Raw genomic sequence first — 20286 nt, 5'->3', positions numbered from 1 at the left:
ACACATTTCCAATGCTGCTTTGAAGCTGGTTGCCACTCGATCCTCGCGAGAACGATCCAGAACGGTAAGCCCAGTGCGCCAAGCGCCCCAAGCTCCCTGCCCCTCATAACCGCAGTGTGTGGGGCTTAGTTAGCGGGGACAGGAGCCCTGCAATCGCACGAGGACGGAAGAGCAACACTGCAGCCCTCTCTAATCCGTACTCCGTACACGCCCGAGACCGACTCTATTCTAAGCTAACAAGGCGAGAAGACATAGTAATATCTTCCTCGACAAAGGACCTGACTTAGTGTGCACCTTCGGGCACGGAAAACTCTCAACTTGGCCAAGCCCACTTCCTTCTGGCCATGGCCGATACGGTTCCCCCTGCCCTGAGGCAGGCCGACGTCAACATCTGGAAATGCGCCACGAAGGCTGCCCAGCTTCAGACCGTGAAGCCTATCATGGCCTATTGGTGTATGTGATGCGCGAGTCAGGCGGGAATATGGCGGGTTCTCACAGCAACAGGCGAATACTGGGCCGTCAACCAAATCCTAGCGAAGCAGCTGCACACAGCGGACGAAGCCATCTTGAACTATACAACAAAGTTGATAGACAAGCTGGAGCAGGTCTGCACGCCCGTTTGGATCACCAATCACTGATTGACGCTGACCGATGCCGATGTTGGGACAGACAAAAGCTGAGTACGCGAACGAAGATGCGATTACCGATGATGCGGCCGGGCAGGCATACGTCGAACAATTCGCACAAGAAACGCTAGACCGAGCGGAACGGGTGGTGAAAGCGGGACGGGTAACTCAGTATGTCTGGGAGTTCTCCAAGGATGGATCGCAGCTGACTGGAGGCCAGACAAACCGCCACAACCTTCGACGCGGCCGCAACCTTCTTCCACGTCGTGAACATTTGGGGTCCAGTTGATCAAGAAACTCAGCAGAAGATCAAGTACGCAAAATGGAATGCGGCGCGGATCGTCAAAGCCATCAAAGAGGGAAAAGATCCAAACGAGTCAAACCCGAAACGCGAAGAGGCCCCCCCGCCTGCGCTGGATCCAAACGCACCTGTGGTACAAACCCCGGGAGCAACAAGCTCAGGGCCGAGGCCGGTGACGATAGAAGAGGTCCCTGATGTTGACATGCCCAACGCGGGCGCGGCGCGTACATCTTTACCGCACAGCCCTGCTCCGGCCGAACCTTCGCCAGTGTCGGATGGCGGGCTACAACTACCAGGTGTTCCCACGAACCTAAGCCAGCCAGCATCGTCTGGTTATTTCGGGCCAAATGCGTCAATCACCCCTCCACCGCAACAATCGAATCAGTTCCAGCCTCCACCTGATCTTCCGGGCCCACCGACTGGTGGTTGGGCGCCGTCTCAGCCTAGCCCAGCGACGGGGGCTCCATCCACATGGTCACAGCCTTCTGCGCCGGCGACAACCCCACCGCCAACGTTTGCCGCAAACTCTTCGCCCACAGCTGCGATTGCGTCGCCGCCAGCCGGGCTGTCGGCCGATTCTTATCGCCCCCAAATGGCCCCAACGGCGACTCCGGCGAGGCCGACAGCTCCCGCGGCAGTACCGCCTCCCGGTCCTGCGCCGGCTCCAAGCGGTGGCTTTGTGACGGACGAGGCAGCGATAGCCGGGGCGCAGAAGCATGCAAGATGGGCTATATCGGCACTCAACTTTGAGGACGTGCCGACGGCGGTACTTGAGTTACGCAAGGCGTTGAAACTGCTCGGTGCGACATAGGGGCTGGATCCACGACGCTACGAGATACCTAACGATGGGACTCGATGAAGTTTCAGCGTGGGTCTCGGAGAAGTTGGTGGTCTGGACGCCCAGGGGTGCCTCTCAGGGTCCCCTTTACGTAGGCGGATGACTCTCGTGCGAAACAATGATTCGCCTTACTCGGTCTTGTCCAATCAGTCCGGGGAGCTGTTTCACAATGATCTATCTAATTCGTAATGGCCGCTGTAACGGTCCGTCGGCACATCCCCAGAGTCTGCAATGTTCGTGGATGCCGGTTATCGTCTGTTCTATGCTGGCAGAATTCAAGAGAAGGTAGCGGTCACTTAATTACCCAAGAAAAAAGAAAGTTGGGTGTCATTCTAAGAATATCGACGCAGCCAGCATCAGGGAAATACGCAAAGCGCCTAGATATCTTTGCTCGCTCAGCTCGGAACAGGCGAAACGGTGGAATTGTACGTGTGGCGCTCAGGAGACGCAGGAATGCACGGACAGAAAGGTTGCAGCTGGCAAGTGCGGATTCATTCATTGCGGTCCTACGGAGTACATTTCCATTGGCGTAAGGATCAGTCAGCATCACATCCACGGGCATTTCTCCTTCAGCCCCTCGAAGAACACCCAAAAATGCAATCATAAACTTTCCCCGTATGATCGTTTGGGCAGCACCAAACAAGACCGTCACTTGTACCAAGTTCTTATGGAAGCCATGTCCGATGATTCATCCGGCAAGGATGGTGGAAACGGTTCAGAGTTAATTAGCGGAAAGAATTCAGCAAAGTCGAAGACCGCGGGTAACTCTAATTACCCAGGACGGTGCGGTTGGCTCTCCAGCAAACTCACCACAAGGTCCTGCAGTGAAAAAGGACCTCGGCTCTGCTTCATTTGCTTACAAGCTCTGGTAAATGCTTTCCTTGGTCCTGAGGATGATACCCGTTCGAGGGCCATCGTGGTCCTGCCAATGCCGTGGCTTGGTCGTACGATTCATTCGACTTGGCTAGCGTCGGGATCAAAAGACATCAAGATCTGGGATCCGGCTACCGGCCAGTGCGTTTCAGCGCTCCACGGCTTGAGTATGAACGAGGCCTGGATCGCGTACGAAGGAGGGAACCTTCTATGGCTGCCGCCCGAGTATCGGCCATCTTGTTTCGCAATATCTGGTAAGAGTCAAGCGCGAACTATTGGTGGTTTTGTCCCATCTTTTTCAGGTTTCTCTAGAGAGCTTAATTATTGCAGTTGCCGGGGGTAATTAGTGAATGAGGAAGCTGTTCGCGAACAGTCATATTATATTACTGGAAGAGACTTGCCAGCTTCCTCCTGGATAGTTAATAATTCTCGCCCTTTCGAGATTCTCGCACACATGCTTTGAAATTTCGATTTGTCAACTTCTTAATTACTCTTCCCCATCAACGCGCTCTTGCACATAATTACTGCGTGTCAACAATCGTCAACTTTACGCCCAATTACTCCTCCTTCCCTCTCATCGACGACCAGCTTTCAAGTTAACAATCCGCAATGATGATGCCGTCAGTCTTCTCGCTGACCGGCGGGGTCGCGATGCTCCTCATCGGCGGAGCTAGCGGCCACATGATCATGAATTCGCCGACCCCGTACAACCTGAACATCCAACCGCTGCTTCAAGTCGACCCCCTTAGCGGCGATTCCTATCCGTTCCCCTGCCACAACCAGTACGGTTTTACCACTCGTACTTTGGTTGAGGCTGGCGGCGCGACTCTGGTGAACTTTACTGGGTAAGTCGATTTGGAGTCCGCAATCGTTTTCTCTCCCTCTCGACATTTGTTCTCTTCTCTCCTCTTCTTTTCATTTTCCTCTCTCAAGAAGCGGTCGAGTTCCGGAAGCGAAAGAACTGACATCCTTCGGCAGCGGGGGCCAGCATGGCGGCGGATCTTGCCAGTTCAGCATCACCTACGACGAGCCCTTCAACGGCGGCGACTGGGACAAGTCGGCCAAGTTCAAGACCATCTACAGCATCATCGGCGGCTGCCCTACCGTCTTCACCGACGAGACTCACAATCTCGCGCCGGTCGCTATGGACAAGAACATGCGCCAGGATAGCCAGCACTGCGGCAACGACTCTGGCATTGACTGCATTCGCCAGTTCATTGTTCCCATTCCCAAGTTGTGAGTACCTATCGACCAATACATGCCCATATACTTGGCAATTATCCCTCGTTTCGGTGCTAACACTGCCCGCTTGGACAGCCTCAAGAACGGCCCGGCCACTTTCGCTTGGACTTGGTTCAACAAGCTGGGCAACAAGGAGATGTACATGTGAGTGGTTTATTATCATTGAGTTCATGACTTTTTTTATTCTTCTTTTCTTTTTATTCTCTCTTTCTTACCACCCGCCTTTCCAGGAACTGCGCTCCAATCAATATCACCGGCGGCACCGGCGACGAGACGGAGATGGAGAAACTGCCCGACATCTTCATCGCCAACTATCCCAACGACCCGGAAGTTCCCAACTGCATCACGGGCATCCGGGCCGACAAGGTGGTTGTCAACTTCCCCAACCCGGGCAAATACGGTCTTGTCCTTCAGGATCCGGTCGAGCCTGTGAACAAACCGTCGGGCTACTGCTCCCAGATCCCCGCTGCCCAGTCAGTCCCGGTCTTTGAGTCTGTTCCCGTCAGCCAGGACGGCCCAGCGAGCTCGACGCGCTCCTTGCCGACGCATCATCAGAGCTCGGCCATGGAAATCGAGACGCACACCAACGAGCCCATCAGCGGGTCTCCCGGCTCCGTGCCTCGCTCGAGCGCGACCCCTCCTCCTCCTTGGATGGTGCTTCCGTCCACTCTGACGACCGAGGTCGCCGCGTCGACGTCCATCGACCTCGGCACCGTAACGGTCCTCCCGCAGCCGCGTCCCACTGCCGACAAGCCCGACGACCAGGCCGTCGCCTGCGCCGCCCACGGCGAGCTCGTCTGCCTCGACGAGGATACATACGGGCTGTGCAACTGGGGCTGGGCCGTCCCCCAGAGGATGGCTGCCGGAACCAAATGCAAAGACGGCAAGGTTGTCAAGAGGGAGCACGGTGGGGAGGAGGACCGTAAGCATGGTGGCCACGGGTGGAAGGCCAGGAAGCTGACGCGCCCTGTGCTCGTGATGGAGGAGGAGGACGGGATGGTGTGGATTCCGAAGGACGACGACGAAGTGCTCCAGTCGCAGTGAGGGGTTTCGGAAGGGTTCGAGTTATCTTACCTAGGATATCTCGCCTCATGCCACCACCCTTGGTTTTGGGGGGGGGGGGGTTCGGACCCTAGTTAAAGAAGCGAGAGGGAAGATCCGAGGTAAACATTCACCAGCAATAAACCATGATGATCTACTACCAACGTAAATTTTGACGGGAACAGCAGCCATGAGCTAGCCAGAACGCTACAGAACGGGTACCGAAAGGGTGCAGGATGCCGACGATGACAAACCACCCAAGCGACACTGAGTAATTAATGCAACGGCAGACTGATGGAGGTGACCCTGACGTGGAGGTCAAGAGTCCAAGCCCCTGCCCCAGAAACAGCACCGTGGATATATAAGAAGAATAACAAACAGCCATCCCGAGACGGTCGATCTCGTCGTCTACGGTGTCCGGTGCCTTGGTCTTTTGCTTCCCGCCCGAGTTCTTTCCACTCTCCCCCCCCCCCCTTTTCCTTGATGATGAACGGGTACGCTGAAGGGACGTAAACTTGACAAGCTGTGCTAACGCGTGACGAAAATGTCAGTACCGCGTACGACGTGGATCAGCCCTTTGCAGAGCTGCTCAACAATGCCATAGTTTTGTCTGTTGATCGACCTCTCGTAGTTATTATTTTCCCCTATTAATCTAAATAGTGACTGAACTCATCACTTACCAATCAAACAAACACGTAATTAAATATGGTTCCAAGTAATATGGCTTCGTCGCGTCGTCTTCATCCTTTCCTTCTCTTCACTGCACGTCACAGCATAATTCCCGCTTCACCCTTCGAGACGGCCTTGAACTGTCAAGGCGGCGCAGAAGCTGGACCAGTGAGTTTGGGGGTGACGCCTTTGGCCTTCCGTCGCCATCATCTTCTTCAGCAGCGCTCGCAACCGGATACAGGCCGCAGCTGGCCAGCAGGCCGCGGGCGTCGCGGTACTGGCCCACGAAGGCGGTCCAGAACTTGCGGCACGTCAGGTTCGGCACGTCCCGCGGCGTCAGCGGCTCCCACCCGGCCGTGGTCCGCCTGCCGCGCTGGGCGTCCCCCGCCAGCCGTCCCAGGAACCAGAAGAGCAAGCCGGCGATGTACCTCTCCCGCCCGCGACCGACCTCCCCGCGCCTCACCGCGCACGAGTACCACGCCCGCGCGACCTCGTCCAGCAGCGTCGGCACGGCCAGGACCTGCGCCCCCGTACTACCCATCCTCTCCCCCGGCCACGCGGCATACGGCGGTCCCACGTCGCGCGGCCTGACCCTCTCCAGCCGGTGCCACACCGCGTCCTCCACCGTCCTCAGCCTGAAGCCCACCACAACGGCCGGCGAGGACCCGGGCACGGGGACGCCGATCACCTCCCCGCCACCAGCCAAAGTCCGAGATGATGACGAGGCAGGACGGGGAGACGAAGACGAAGACGATGACGAGGACGAGGACGAAGAGGAAGAGGAAGAAGGAAAGGGGGGAGGAAGGGGAGGAGTATTACCAGACGAACTGGACCAAGCCGCCGCCGCAGACCCGTCCGGCGCGTACACCCCCCAGCCGACCGCCCTCGCCCATCCCAGGATCGCCCGCCTCCCGGCCGCCGGGCAGACGATGCTCACGTGCGCCGGCATCCTCGTCGTCGTCGTCGTCGTCGACCCCTTCGCTGGGGCGGCGGCGGAATCGGCGGCGGCGGCGGCGGAATCGGGGCGGTAGCCCCACACCACGAGGGCGGCGTGCCCGCACACGGCGTAGTGGGTGTGGTGGAGCGCCCGGTCGAAGCTGTCGAGGAGGGGCCTGAGCGTCTCCGGGGTCAGCGGGGTGCTGGAGAGGCGCGGGAGGGCGGTAGTGGCTCTGGTCCTCCTGCTCCTCCTCGGAAGGGTCACGGCGGTAGGGGGTGTTCTTACTGGGGAGCTGGAACGGATGATGGGAGGGCTGGGGGCCGAGTGTTGTGGTGGTGGTGGTGGTGGTGGATGGGGGTAGGGAACCTGGCCGTGCCTTGTTCTCGGGTGTCTGGTCTCGAGTGAATCCCTTGTGGCGATGATTGGGGTGATTGGGGAATGGCCTGTTGAAGCCCTTGGATGTGGTTGGTGGTTTCGGCGCATGCTTGTTACGGGGTCCCCCTCTCTGGTCCGCCGCCGTGGTAGGCTTATTTCGCCCGAGGTGGATGTACGGACCGCTGCTTCTTCCATGTCACGGATAGGATTATGTACGGCGCTGCACCGCTGCAGTACGCCCCCTTCGTGCCTTGCAAGATCACGGTTACTTGTTGTATCTGAGAGAGCGGCACGGCGCATCTCCGAGACAACCCCGGGCTGCTTGTCCATGTCTGTCTCCTGGGCTGCTCTGGCATAGAAAAAGGGCGAGCCGTCGTCCAGAGGCGTGCGGTGTTCCTGCTTAGGGCAGGCCATCCGGCTGAGTGCATACGCTATCCTCCTGAGAATGTCTCGCAACATGTTTGAACACCTCTGAATCGGATAGAGCGTAACCTCAAGGAATCGAATACGGCGATGAATGAACCGTCTTGGCTAACATTTATATCCTTACAAGCGGATGAAGGGCGTGAGCTAAACACAGTGGTTCGAAAACAATCCGCTTGTGGATGATTCTTCTGCCGCCTTGAGTCGGGAACAAAGGGGCATGTTCCAAAGAACTTACCAGAACCAGCCCGACAGGAATGGCCAATCATGCCGGTTCATGCCAAAGCACATATGCAATGGATCAAAGCAGCCGGTCGATGGGGCGCCGGAATGCATCAGTATACAAAGGTTCGCACTTTGATCCCCTTGCCTTGCCCGAAAACGCCTAGTCATACAACGCCTGGCCCCAAGTCATCGCTGCTCGCCCCGAGGGTATGCTGAAGTTGTCCTCATTTCAGAGTTCCTCTTCCTCCACCTCCATCTGGTCGCCATTCGGCTGGCCATTCGGCCCGCCTGGCGCGTCCTTTTTCGCCATCGTCGCTTCCTTGTCGATCATCTGCCTCGACACGGCCACGATATTGTCCTCTATCAACTGCTGCCCGACATCCTCCAGGTGCTTCTTGGGATCCAGCTTGCCGACGTAGCGCGTCTTTAATTGCTCCTTGGTGAGCTCTGTCTCTTCCTTGACCCTCTTTTCGTAACCCTCGGCGAGGCTGACGAGCCGCTGAAGCCGCTCCTTGGTCCGCTGGCCCTCGGCCCGGAAGTCTTCCATCTGCAGGGCATCCGTCCACGGGTGCTTATGCAGGTTCATCAGCATGTTCTCCTCCAGTGCCGTCTTCCGGTAGTTGATTCCGATGGAGTAGTAGTGGCGGTTGAGCCCGTGGATAAGCGCCTGAATCGAAGGTTTGTTCAAGTGACCCAGATTGGACGTCGTCTGGCGGGGTTCTTGGCCCATCATCAGGGACTGTGGGTTGATGAGGCGGAACGCATCAATGACGACTTTGCCCTTGACTGACTGAATCGGATCGACGACGACGGCGACCGCGCGAGGGGTGAGCTGCTCGAAGCTTTGTTGTGTGTTGATGTCGACTGAAGACAGCCAGCAGCCAAACCCTGGATGAGAGTGGTACCAGCCAACCACGGACTCGGGTCTGGATAGATAGAAGCGCGTGTTAAAAAAAAGTCATTCAAGCAAAGAGGGCTGGCCATCTTGGAAACGTACCTGCCGGTTTGCCGCAGCATGTCCATCATCTTCATCTGGAAGACCGGGTCGACGGCCTCTACGCTGACACCAGTACCGCTCTGGGGCATAGCAAACACGTCCACCACGCGGACGGTAAAATCATCAACGAATTCGCCCAGCATCAAGCCCATGACTTCCATCGGTACACCGGCGCGACCATGTCGAAGCATCTTGAGCAGGGCGAGGGAGGAGATGTGGACGGTCTCGGAATTATCGATGAGGTTGGTGTTGTCCTGCAATTTCGGCTTTGTGAGTCGATGCTGTGCTAGACCGGCTAGAAATGAGGCGATGCACATCGACATACCGTTCCCGGAGCAGCACCTCCCAAGCTCATACCGCCGCCCAACAGGTTCCTGAATCGCTCCATGATTGCGGGACTGAACTGCGACGAGAGGGGCACAAGGGTAGACTCGAAGTGTGTGTGCTGGACGAGTCGCGAGATAGAAATGGCTGAACGCGTAAATATCCCTCGGCCCTAGGAGCCCTGTGGCTTGTTTGATGAAATGATGGTAAGCAAGGGAAGGTGGGTAGGAGTGGTGGTTTCGTTGCGATCTGGAGCTGATAGCCGCTGCCGCTCGTTGGCACCTGGAGCTGCCAGCAGTTGTTGTTGACGAAAGCCCTGGCAGCCTGCAGCGGGATTACCTAATCTCGGCTTGTGCATCGCTGTGCGTTCATGATCCGACGGCCTTGCCCCACATTCACCGCCCCACCAGAAGCTTGCCCACAGAGACTCACAGCCTTGCATGTAAAACTCCGAAGATTAACCGATCCAATTACCAACATCAGCGCACGAACCACCCGTTGAACCAGCCAATCCGCGTCAAGCACGCGATAAGATCTCGCTAAATGCCTGGCTCGCCCAGCGCGTCCTCGCCCTCGCGGGCGCAGGGCTGCTCTCCTCGCTCAAACCACTCTACTATTTCGGCAGGTTCCTCAGAAGCGCACTCGGATTCCGAGGAAGATTACTACTACGAACGCCTTTCCCTCCACGAGCCCTGGAGAGTCTATCCTCGCCTGAACTTAATTAAACGTCACAGACGGAGTGTACCTCTGGCGGAGTCGGACGACGATTCTGATCACGATTCCGACGACGAAGCTGAGGGTAGCAATTCCGACAACGAAGCTGACAATCGAACCGACCTTGACGCCGGCAACAATTCCAACGCCGGCTCCGGCGACTTGCTGAGTGACAACTACCAGCATAGCAACCGACCGAGCACGAGTCGACCCGCGCGGCAGTCTTCGCACACAAAGCCAAGGCCCGGCCAGGTTTTTTTCGACCCCGTTGCCTGGAACGCGGTTGCCGCTGACCTCGACACCCGAATTACCGAAGCCGTCGACAGCGCTTTTGCTATTGTTGCCAGCGAGACACCAGCCATCACCAACACCATGCCGAGAACCACGGATATGTCGGGGGTCGAGCGCACCCGACCGCTTTACACGATTGTCAATAATGACAAGAAGAGGGTGGCTTACTTTTACGACTCCGACATTGGCAACTATGCCTACGTGACCGGCCATCCGATGAAGCCGCACCGTATTCGTCTCGCGCACAGCCTGGTTATGAATTACGATGTTTACAAGTTCCTCGAGATCTACGTAAGTCGACCTCCGTGCTCGTCGTCAGGCACACACAAATGCTGACCAAGTTCTCTTTTTTTCTTCCTAATTTGCTTCGCAACAGCGGGCTAAGCCTGCAGTCACGTCGGAGATGACGCAGTTCCACACCGATGAATACATCGAATTCTTGCAGAAAGTTACCCCGGACAATATGGACAGCTTCATGCGGGAGCAAGGCAAATACAATGTCGGCGATGACTGCCCGGTATTTGACGGCCTGTTTGAATTCTGCGGCATCAGCGCCGGCGGCAGCATGGAAGGCGCTGCTCGTCTTAATCGCGAAAAGTGTGACATTGCAATCAACTGGGCCGGCGGTCTGCATCACGCCAAGAAGAGCGAAGCCAGCGGGTTCTGCTACGTCAATGGTACGTGCTCGTGGCGACAGCTTTGTGATAGTCGATTGCACGCAACTCAAGCTAATCCCTCCATCTACAGATATTGTGCTCGCCATTCTCGAGTTACTCCGCTTCAAGAAACGCGTGCTCTACGTCGACATTGATGTTCACCATGGCGATGGCGTAGAGGAAGCTTTCTACACGACCGACCGTGTCATGACAGTCTCGTTCCACAAGTATGGCGAATACTTCCCCGGCACCGGTGAGCTCCGCGATATCGGCATCGGCAATGGCAAGCACTATGCTGTCAACTTTCCCCTGCGAGACGGCATTGACGACGTCACGTACCGGACCATCTTCGAGCCTGTCATCGAAGCGGTCATGAAATACTATCAGCCCGAAGCAGTCGTTTTGCAGTGTGGCGGCGACAGTCTGTCTGGCGACCGTTTGGGCTGCTTCAACCTGAGCATGCGTGGCCATGCCAACTGCGTCAACTTTGTACGCAGTTTTGGTCTGCCTACTCTGGTCCTCGGCGGCGGTGGCTACACCATGCGCAACGTTGCCCGCACGTGGGCTTACGAAACGGGCCGGCTGGTTGGTGTGGAGATGGACCCGGTCCTTCCCTACAACGAGTATTACAACGTAAGTCTAGTCGTCTAGATCACCTGTTGTACTTGACGCTGACTGTCGCAGTACTATGGGCCTGATTACGAGCTCGATGTGAGGGCGTCCAACATGGAGAATGCGAACAGTCCTGAGTACCTGGAGAAGATCAAGATTGCGGTCATCGAGAATCTCAAGAAAACCGCCCATGCTCCCTCTGTTCAGATGCAGGATGTCCCTCGCCAGAGCATGGGCATGACCGACGAGCAGGAGGCTGAGCTTGATGACCGCGACGAGGATGAGAACCCGGATGTCCGCGTGACCCAGCGCCAGTGGGAGAAGCGCGTGCAACGCCAGGACGAGTTTGAGGAGTCTGACGATGAGGACATCGCTCGCGCCAATGGCGTCTACAAGGCCAACGGCCGTTCTCGCCAGGAGACCACGTTCCGCAACACCACTAAAGATGACGATACCATGGAGATTGACAGCGGTGTTGCTACCCCCCCGGAGCCTGCCGCTGAACCGGCTGCCGATAACGACGACACCATGATTGACGAGACAATGGCTGAGGCATCGACCGAGGCGGCCCAGACGGAGGCGCCGAATCCTGATGCCTCCGAGAAGCCTGCGGACACCGAGAAGGCGAAGACTGACGGTGATGGCGACATCGATATGACTGAGGCTGCCCCTGCTGAGGACAAGGAGGCCGAAACCGCCATTAAGCGCGAAGAGGTTGAGGGTATCACGGCGGCCGAGGCGGAGCCGGCCAAGAGCCCTGCTCCGGAGAGCACGGCCAAGGCTGCCGAGGAGGGCGAAGCTCCCGCCACGAAGTCTCGCACCTCCGACTCTCCGGAGGCTGTCGGCAAAACCGAAGCCAAGCCGGCCGAGGAGACTCCGGCTGCCGAGACCTCCGGCGACAATGCCGCCGCCGCCGCCGCCGCCGCCGAGAAGAAAGAGGATGGTGAGGAGGCTAAGGCCTAGGCTCGGCGCCCCGCTGCAGCCGATGTCTATAGATCAGTCACGTAAGGTGGTTTTGCGACGGCGTTTTAGGAAGGCAGGGATCGGAGCAGGATTTGGCGGCTTTAGGTTTGCATTTCGGATCGGTGTTTCTGTCTTTAGCTAACAACCTTGCATTATACCATTATGGGATGCTTTTCACATCTGCGGCTGCCTCCGCTTCTCCCTTCGCTTCATGAACTCCCGTGTATTTCCACCTCAGCTGCCTTGTCTCAGTTGCCGTTCCCCGCCGTAAAGCCCCGCCGTAAAGAGCGCAACTGAGAGAGGTCCACAACAAACTGACCACACATCCACTTGGTTGATGGTACGAGTCATCGCCAGTTTTGGAACGGCGCTTTGACTCGCGAGGTTGTCATCAAACTAGCTCATACTATAGTGACGGGATGTCACTAACTCGAGATATTGTCTAGGGTAATTAAGGTCCAACTTCAGCTCAACCTTCCTAAACCGACAGCATTAACTCTACGCTACCTCATACGGAAGTGGTCGTCCAGACACGACAGTTGCTTGGCTGTTACTATGCCCTAGTCAATGCGAGCTATGTGCGGGTACGCAATTAGTTTCTCCCCTGATCCCAGCCCCTTCTTGTCGTCACGTTGCAAGGTCTCCCCGAGTTGTGTTTGTCGCCTTACGACCACGTCTCTATTACCCCTGGTTTTGTCTCTTATGTGTCCGAAATCTATCCCATGCTTAATTCTGCTAGGGAAACCAAAAAGAGAAAAAAAAAAAAGAAAAAAAGAAAAGAAGAAAAGAAAAGAAAGAAAAGAAAGAAAAAGGAAAAAAAAAAGAAAGTAATGCTGTCTATATGAATGTATATCGTGAAAACGCCGCTTCGCTATAAATTTTCCCCATTCTATCCCAACCCGATGAGATGATGCAGCAAGAACCGAACAGAACCATTTTTTTTCACCGCGGCATGCAATCCGAATCAGCAATCCAAAGATGAATCAATGACAATCCCAAGGAAAACGAAGCTCCAGGCCCCGACCATCGCCAACCCCTTGTTTCTCCTTCCCCGTTGCTCCAACAACAACAGAACGAACCACAAAAAGAAATTAACGAATGATAGCATTCCATCATCGCACCTCAGAAACTGAAGAGCCCGCTTCTTCTCTTTCCAAAAGGATATACCAACAGAGCACTCAACGAGAGCCCCACCGAGATGTTGATGGCAACCTGGATGACGCTAAAGAGGACGCTGAAGGCCGAGTTGTTCAGATCCCCGCCGCCGCCGCCGCCTGACTGGGATGTGGCGGCCACGGACATGTTTCCGTTGACGACGGTGCCGTTGGCGAGGAGGGTCTCGTTCCGGACGATCTGGTCCGCGCTCGTCACGCCGCTCAGCAGCGAGCCGCTGGCGGCCAGGCCCGAGGGGACCTGCACGAAGATGGCGGGCAGCATGGCGGCCGCCGCGAGGCCGTAGCCGATGTGGCGGGCGCGCGGGGCGGGGGCCCCCCGCGCCGCCGCCTGCGGTTTCATGGCTCCTCCTCCCATCTCCAAGTCGCCCGCGGCGTGGGTTTTCTGGTTCGAGATGGTCTCGTCCGAGTCGACGGCAGGCGGGCAGTTATAGTATGGCGAGTGGGGCGGGCGACGCTTGCCGGCGAGGCGGTAGAGGCGCGGCTCGACTTGGTGCTCCCACATGTCCAAGAGCCAGTTCTGGGTGTAGCGGCCGAGGCGGGAGTAGAGGTTGGCGAGGACGCCGATGGTGAAGGCGCCGAGAGAACTCGGGACGATGCCGTTGCCTTTGAAGAAGCGGGAGGAGAAGTTGTTGACGCAGAAGCCGGCTAGGGAGATGAAGACTTGCACGGGCGTCTGCTTCCATTTGGCTTGGTTGATGAAGCAGAGGCAGAGGGTGAAGGGGAAGACGAAAAGGAGGTAGTAGTTCTCGGGCGGCCGCTTGGTGTACCAGCTGTCGCCGACCGAGCAGTGCACGGCGCTGACGGCGTTGCTGTCCATGTATCCGTAGATGACCGATCCGATGGTGAAGCCGTACCCGAGGAAGAGGGTGTAAATGAGGGCGTACACCATGCGAACGGAGCCTGACACCAACTGGTGACTCTGCAGCTCCAAGCTCGCGCAGAGCACCATGTAGCCCGGCAGAATCAAGGCGATGGATGCCTGGGCGAGGGACGAGAAGCAAAAGAGTGTGCCGCCCCGTATCGAGCCGAAGACGCGGGCCAGGAACGAGGTCGCCACCGCCGCAGTAATCTCGAAAACGTTGGCGTACAGCTCGTTCGAGGGAGACAGGTAGAGCTGCAAGAACCCCACCAGGCAGCCGAGGATGAAGCAGATTGGCATGTCGATGTAGCGCCCCTCGAAGCCGAAAGGGGCAACCATTGCTGAGGCGATCCCGTAGAGGATGATACGCAACCAAACGGGGAATTTCGGCTTGCGCGCGGTGATTTCGTCTAGACGTGCTGTCGCTTCGTCGACGCTGATGCGATCGTGCACCACCTCCTTGTAGATCTCGTGGACGTCCCGCAACCGGCCGAAGTCCAGGCCCTGGCCCGCGCGCACAATCTTGACTTCGGTGGTGTGTGTGTTGCTGTCGTCGAATGAGATGATCATGGTGTCCGGGAGATATAGGAACTGGCCCTCGATGCCGAGGACACGAGCCGACATCCTCATGTACGCCTCGAGCCGGTGGGTTGGGGCACCATAGGTCATGAGCGCCCTGCATAGCTTGAGGAGGTAAGTATGGCGGTTGATGATCTCAGCGATGTGGATCTTGATCCGGTATTCTTCCGCTTTCTTCTTGGACTTGGCCGTCTTCCTCGACTTGCTGGCCTCCTGCTTCACCTTTTCGGAGACGGCCTCGGAGATGTCCTTGCTGGAACCCGGAGCGGCGAACACGAAAGACGATTCCATAAGGCCCGCCAAGGTGCTCGACGACTGTGCCGCCCGCGGTCGCGAACGGCGGCTATCTGGCTTCGGTGTGCTCGACCTAGACGTCGGCGGAGAGCTCCCGGGCGTGCTTGCGGCGCTGGAATCGGTGTATGCCGAGCCGTATTTGTCTTCGGCATTGTAAAGTTTGAGCAAGGTGCCCAAAATTCCTCCCTTGTACGTCGGGGGAGGGGGCACATATTCCACATCGTGCTCGACGGGAGTAGCAGTGCCCGATCTGGGGGGGAAGAACGAGTTGATCAGTGGGCTTTTGCGGCGCCGGTGAGCCTTGACGAGTTCGTCGGCCTCGAGGTGTGCGTTTCTACGCCGTCTGAGCATCTCCGAGTCTCCTTCCGCTCCCAAGCCTTGCGCACCGGAGGCTGCCTGGTCGAGCAACTGATCATCATGATCTACCGCTCCTCTCCCTGAATCGACCGAACTCCTGCCTGACACGGGAACAGACGAGGTCCCGACGTCATAAGCGAGTCGGTCAGCCCGGTGCTTTGCTTCAACCTCGGATCTGTGGGGAGCGGTCGGCATCTCGTCCGGCGTCGCAACGGCTGATGATTTTCGAAGCACTGGACGGGGTCGGCTGGGACCGGCCTGGCTTTCAGCCCGGCCGCCGGTCTGCTCGCCCTCAAAGTATCGGGCGACAGCAGCAGCCAGCTCTGCCTCATCGACAGACGGTCGCCTGGTTAGGCCTTCAGGATGCAAAGGCGTGGACCCGTTGCTGTTTGGAGACGGCGTGAAGGAGAAGTAATCCTGGGCATCATTCTCCGGTTCGCCCTGTGGGGGATGGAGTGGGCTGCCCAGACTATTTGGCGGAGCCTGCCTGTCGCTGGCAAAGCCAACCCTCTTCTTCTCCTTGCCCTTTGGCGGCAGGGGGGCTGGAGGAGAAAGGTCCCGTCGCTGCTCACGGCCATCATCGCCCGGCGTCGTTTGGAGTCCGGGTGCAGGCGGCGACGCCATCGCTGCGGCAAGACCCGTCACTAGGGTGAACCCCTGATCCCGTATACGCGGCTGTGATCGTCGTGGCCGGGCTGGAGGGATTGCAGTGCACTATAAACGAATGTAAAGGAGAAATCTCCAGTTCGAGATTATGCTCGATCGTGATTTCGCCTGATAGAGCCCTTCCCAAGAAAGTTGGTTCCACAGAGATTTGGATTGACGTCGGTGGGGCTGATAAGCAGGTCGTCGAAGTCTGGATCGACGTGCTCGGAGAAGGAGTATAAACAATTGGTAGGGATCAATAAAAGGATTGACACAAGGAAGAGGTGTGCGAGAAGGGAGTTGCGGAATCCGAGAGTCCCGGCACAAGCGTGCGGTGACCTGGCTTCTTGTTGGCGTGACCCGCGTGACCCAAGATCCTCGCTGCAGAAGCGGCATCCAGAAGAAGCCTGCCGCTGCCCTGAGGAGTGGAACCGGTTGTGACCATGGAGCTCAGGATGGGGTGTTGTCGAGCGCTCCGGCTCTAGCTCGGAGGGCCAAGGGGCCGCAACGTTGTGGTCCAGAACATCGAATCCAGGACTGTTCTGAGTCGTCCCTGATTATAACTACCACCCGCCCTCTGTTCGAGCCCAAGGACAAATGGGGCGCTCGTATCTTGAGAGGATTGCATTATCCTCCGCCACCTTGGTGGGCCGTTTGGGTTCCGAGTTTCGAACTTTTTTTTTCCAGCAGAAAAGGAGGGATTGCTATCCTGTGAGCCCCACCAAACGTCATCAGCCGAAACGTAAAGCGTTAGCCGGTCCATTAAGTTTCGCATCCGATCTAACGTTAAACGCCGGTAAGCGATTGCCACAAGACCAGTTGCATCGATTGCATCACAAAGTTGGGATAACTCACCTTGTGCATCTAGCGCGCGGCCACGCCGTGAACAAGTCATAATAGGAGAGCTCCGATAGCGCCATACCCTGCTCGAAACTGATACGGGATGTTGCCAAGCGACCCTTAGAGAATTGCTAGCTTGCGTAAGTGCTAGTTAGGATACAAACTATGGATTATGCATCGAACGTTGGCGGCTGTTGGTGCGGGTCGGTGATAACTAGGGCAACGGAGATGTCAGGTTGCCGCCCGATTGGCGCTGAAACAACATCGATGATGCACGTGTTGCATGTCGGTGCAGCGATTTGATCAGGGATTGCTGAGACAGCGCTCGAATGAACACAGAAAAAAACAGGGTAGTTGATGTCAGGGGCTGATGTTCGTTGATGCGGCTCATCCGATCCATTGGATGTCAGGCACACACACGAAAAGCTCCCCTGCAAAATCTGCCACCGCGCCCGCCAGGCACAAGGTAACGAAGGCGTTGCATGAAGAACAGTGCACCGACCACCCGAGACCACCTCCGTACTTGAGTACTTGAGCTAAGGTACACCAAGGTACGTCTTCAAACTCTACGAGGGTACGGAGGTACTACGGATCCGTACTTGGTACTTGCCACCGAAGCATGACCCACAATTCTCGAAAACGTTGGAATCTGAAATGTGGAAGTGGCATTTCTCCGAATGCACGCCGTTTGACGTTGCTCTCAAGTCTCGAATTCTACTAAAGAAGAATCAAGGTGAAGAACAAGCAAAGTTACCTCCTACACGCTCTCGTCTAGGGTTTCGAGACGATTACGAAGTTGGAGTTGTCGTAGGGCTCTGGCGAGCACAGCACGTTGCCGTTTTCGTCCCGCAGGTGCACCATGGTCGCCCCGTCAAAGCCCACGTTCTTTCCGCCGACCGTTGTCGCTCCGGAGTCGACGAACCACAGATCCGCAAAGTTGGCCAAGGCAACCTGCTTGCCCGATTCGTAGAAATCCTCCAAGATCCACTCGGCATCCCGGCGGCACAGCTGCGGGCCGTTGTTTAGCTCCAAGGTGACCGATGTGCCAGTATCCGCGTTCTCGATGACCCTGATAAGAAGAGCAGGAACAGTCAGATCGCTGTCGCCCGACCCAAGAAACCCACCCGCCCACCCCGGCCTGCCGCACTTACAGAATGGCGCTTGAAGCATCCTTGGTCGTGATATTGACCGACATCCACTCACCCGCCTTGACCTTGAGGCCGCTGATGGTGTAGGAAGCTTCTGGGTACCACTCCCACCATGCCGAAGCGCTCTGGCCCCCGTCCGAGTTGACCTAGCGAATTGGTTAGTTAATTAGTTCGCCGTCTTATCATCGTTCACCGCTTGTCTCGGCCTCCCCCCCCCCCCCCCCCCCCCCAAAACAAACCCAAAAAAATTAACAAAAAAATCATCAGGATCACCACAGGCCTGGTTCTTACAATGGTCGTCACGCCCGCCTGCAGTAGGGTGGTGTTGCACGCGGCCCCATCAATCCCAACCCATGCAGCGGCGAACTGCGGCGCCGGCGTGCCTGGTCGCAGCGTCAGGTCCGGGGCGGTGAAGTAGCCGAGCACGCTCTTGATGCCGTCCGAGTCGGCCGCGTGCTGCGACGCACCGCACCAATTGGCGCTGTAGCTGACGGCATCCCTCTCGACCGTCCTGTTGTTCTGTCCTCGACGGGGTCGGGACGCGTGCCAGCGGCGTTCCAGGGGCGGGATCCGGACGAAGCTCAGGCTGGACGCGTCGACCTCCTTGCCGTGCTGCTTGACGCTCGCCACGAAGCTCAGTTGCGCCGTGACCGTGCAAGCCGACGATATCAGCGAGGCGAGCGATAGGGAGCGGACAATGGACCACATGGCGTCGGGGCCGGACCGGCTTGCTCACACGGTGCTGATCAGCGCTTGGCAAGACGGGGACTTGGTCGTCGATCAGCGACGGGAAATTTACTGTGTAGGGATCTTCTTCTCTGGCCAGACTTTTGTAGTAGTATTCCGTCCACGGGGCTGCGGATGTGCTGCACAAACGAGGCGCAGAGGGTGATCGACAACGACCGACGCAGAGAGAAGTCACCAGCGGCAAACCGAAAGCGGCCCTCCCGAGATGTGGGACTCGGGCACTCTGGGGGGGGGGGGGGTTGTTGGAGGCCATTAAAAACCATCCTAATCCATCTTCGCCCTGGCGTGCTAAGACGGACGGCTCTTCCAAAAACTGCGAATTTCTCGGTTCCACTCCCTATTTCGGCCGCTCACTGATTGGGCTCCGGAAGTTTGCAGTGGTAACGTTCCCGTCAGTGCGCCTCGAGCAATCCAGGTTTGCCCCCTTCCGTAGTGATTGATTTCGCTGGCTAACGCGTCTAGCGTTGCATTTCTGCCACCCCACGATCCCTTCGGGGGGGTAGCGGGTTCTGGTTACTACAGCAGGACAGGGTTGTGTCCGAAAATAACCACAGGCATTCCGGCCACGGCGGGCCGGAATGGTCTCGGCACCTTCGCTGCATGCTCGCGTGTTCTGAAAACGGCTGTGATTGACCAGACCGATAACTACCAAACCTTTGGGTCGACTTGCCACACCAACTGACCAGTTTTTCTGTAATCCGTACTGTATACCAGAACCAATAACCGCGAAGGTACTTATTATCTCCGTGGGATTCGGAGCTTATTCTTTTTCTGCAGTTGGTGCCCAATGGCATGACTGGGGAGAGAGTCCTCTCAAGATACCCACAACATCCTCGCCGGGCCGTTGCGGTCCCCGGAAAGGGCCCGAAAATTACAGTCCCGCTTCTCATGCCGACAGCAAAGAATCCGTGGACAATGCGAGATTGCGCGATCTTCGCTCATTGGCCGGTCGACCGCCTCTTTGCCTCCATGTTCGCAACAGAAGCCAATACACTAGTGTAGCCTCGTCAGTGCCTTGCCCCGTACCTCCTCCCGACACCATCAATCAAGGTGGAAGGGGGAGTAGAAATGCGTGTCAGGCCCCTGTAGATTGGTTCGTCCGATAATGCTCTTTGTCTCTGGGTGTGAACCAGGGGAGGTGCCCATATTCCATCCACGTGCATGGATAGTTTTTTTCCTGGTGTTTCCCGAGAACTCTACTGCCATATGCCGGTCGGTATCCCCGTATGTATTCCAAGGCCCTGTTTTGAAACACATATCCTCCGAAATACCAGCCGGCGGACAACGAGTGTGGTATTGACCTCGGCCAAAACGTGTCGCGCCATGGTTGATGGGTTGCTCAATGATATGCGAAGCAATCAAATGGCCATTTTTGTTTTCTGAATTTCGAGCGATTTGGCAATAGTTATTGCTGAAGAGCGGTTTGACTGTTCGCAAACCGCCATGCCCAACGAGAATGTCTAATTAATTAGTGCGCCAGGGTTTGAAGACCCGCAAACCATGCGAGCCAGCCATGATTTTATTTCTGGATACCA

The 20286-nt window shown here is 57.0% G+C and overlaps 7 protein-coding genes across 7 annotated transcripts; 3 read left to right on the top strand and 4 right to left on the bottom strand.

Annotated features, from left to right (window-relative positions):
• Positions 1–344: 344 nt before the first annotated feature.
• Positions 345–1738, top strand: P884DRAFT_267338 (Vta1 like-domain-containing protein; the record flags this gene model as incomplete). Its single annotated transcript, XM_069442100.1, has 4 exons — positions 345–453; positions 499–605; positions 670–797; positions 847–1738. The coding sequence occupies 4 exons, from the start codon at positions 345–347 to the stop codon at positions 1736–1738; spliced, it is 1236 nt and encodes a 411-aa protein (XP_069300776.1).
• Positions 1739–3247: 1509 nt separating this feature from the next.
• P884DRAFT_267337 (uncharacterized protein) lies at positions 3248–4924 on the top strand (the record flags this gene model as incomplete). The annotated part of the gene is made up of 4 exons (XM_069442099.1): positions 3248–3483; positions 3617–3874; positions 3956–4024; positions 4111–4924. The coding sequence occupies 4 exons, from the start codon at positions 3248–3250 to the stop codon at positions 4922–4924; spliced, it is 1377 nt and encodes a 458-aa protein (XP_069300775.1).
• A 754-nt stretch (positions 4925–5678) lies between these two features.
• On the bottom strand, positions 5679–7686 carry P884DRAFT_316231 (uncharacterized protein; the record flags this gene model as incomplete). Its single annotated transcript, XM_069445280.1, has 2 exons — positions 7020–7686; positions 5679–6893 (listed from the first exon to the last, which is right to left on the bottom strand). Exons 1-2 carry the CDS (start codon positions 7359–7361, stop codon positions 5679–5681), a joined length of 1557 nt encoding a protein of 518 aa, XP_069300774.1. The 5' UTR covers positions 7362–7686.
• Positions 7687–7779: 93 nt separating this feature from the next.
• Positions 7780–8935, bottom strand: P884DRAFT_267335 (JAB1/Mov34/MPN/PAD-1 ubiquitin protease-domain-containing protein; the record flags this gene model as incomplete). Its single annotated transcript, XM_069442098.1, has 3 exons — positions 7780–8476; positions 8548–8801; positions 8873–8935. The coding sequence occupies 3 exons, from the start codon at positions 8933–8935 to the stop codon at positions 7780–7782; spliced, it is 1014 nt and encodes a 337-aa protein (XP_069300773.1).
• Positions 8936–9534: 599 nt separating this feature from the next.
• P884DRAFT_237428 (histone deacetylase RPD3-like protein) lies at positions 9535–12294 on the top strand. The gene is made up of 4 exons (XM_069440036.1): positions 9535–10167; positions 10253–10553; positions 10624–11165; positions 11217–12294. The coding sequence occupies exons 1-4, from the start codon at positions 9958–9960 to the stop codon at positions 12105–12107; spliced, it is 1944 nt and encodes a 647-aa protein (XP_069300772.1). The 5' UTR covers positions 9535–9957; the 3' UTR covers positions 12108–12294.
• Positions 12295–12937: 643 nt separating this feature from the next.
• P884DRAFT_316213 (uncharacterized protein) lies at positions 12938–16418 on the bottom strand. Its single transcript, XM_069445279.1, has one exon. It carries the CDS (start codon positions 15993–15995, stop codon positions 13230–13232), a length of 2766 nt encoding a protein of 921 aa, XP_069300771.1. The 5' UTR covers positions 15996–16418; the 3' UTR covers positions 12938–13229.
• Positions 16419–17627: 1209 nt separating this feature from the next.
• On the bottom strand, positions 17628–18712 carry P884DRAFT_275272 (protease; the record flags this gene model as incomplete). Its single annotated transcript, XM_069442827.1, has 3 exons — positions 17628–17925; positions 18008–18150; positions 18296–18712. 3 exons carry the CDS (start codon positions 18710–18712, stop codon positions 17628–17630), a joined length of 858 nt encoding a protein of 285 aa, XP_069300770.1.
• Positions 18713–20286: the final 1574 nt, after the last annotated feature.

This window comes from Thermothelomyces heterothallicus (assembly GCF_042370625.1).
Source record: "Thermothelomyces heterothallicus CBS 202.75 unplaced genomic scaffold P884_scaffold_3, whole genome shotgun sequence".
NCBI lineage: Eukaryota > Fungi > Ascomycota > Sordariomycetes > Sordariales > Chaetomiaceae > Thermothelomyces > Thermothelomyces heterothallicus.
This window is presented reverse-complemented; position numbering and strand designations above follow the sequence as displayed.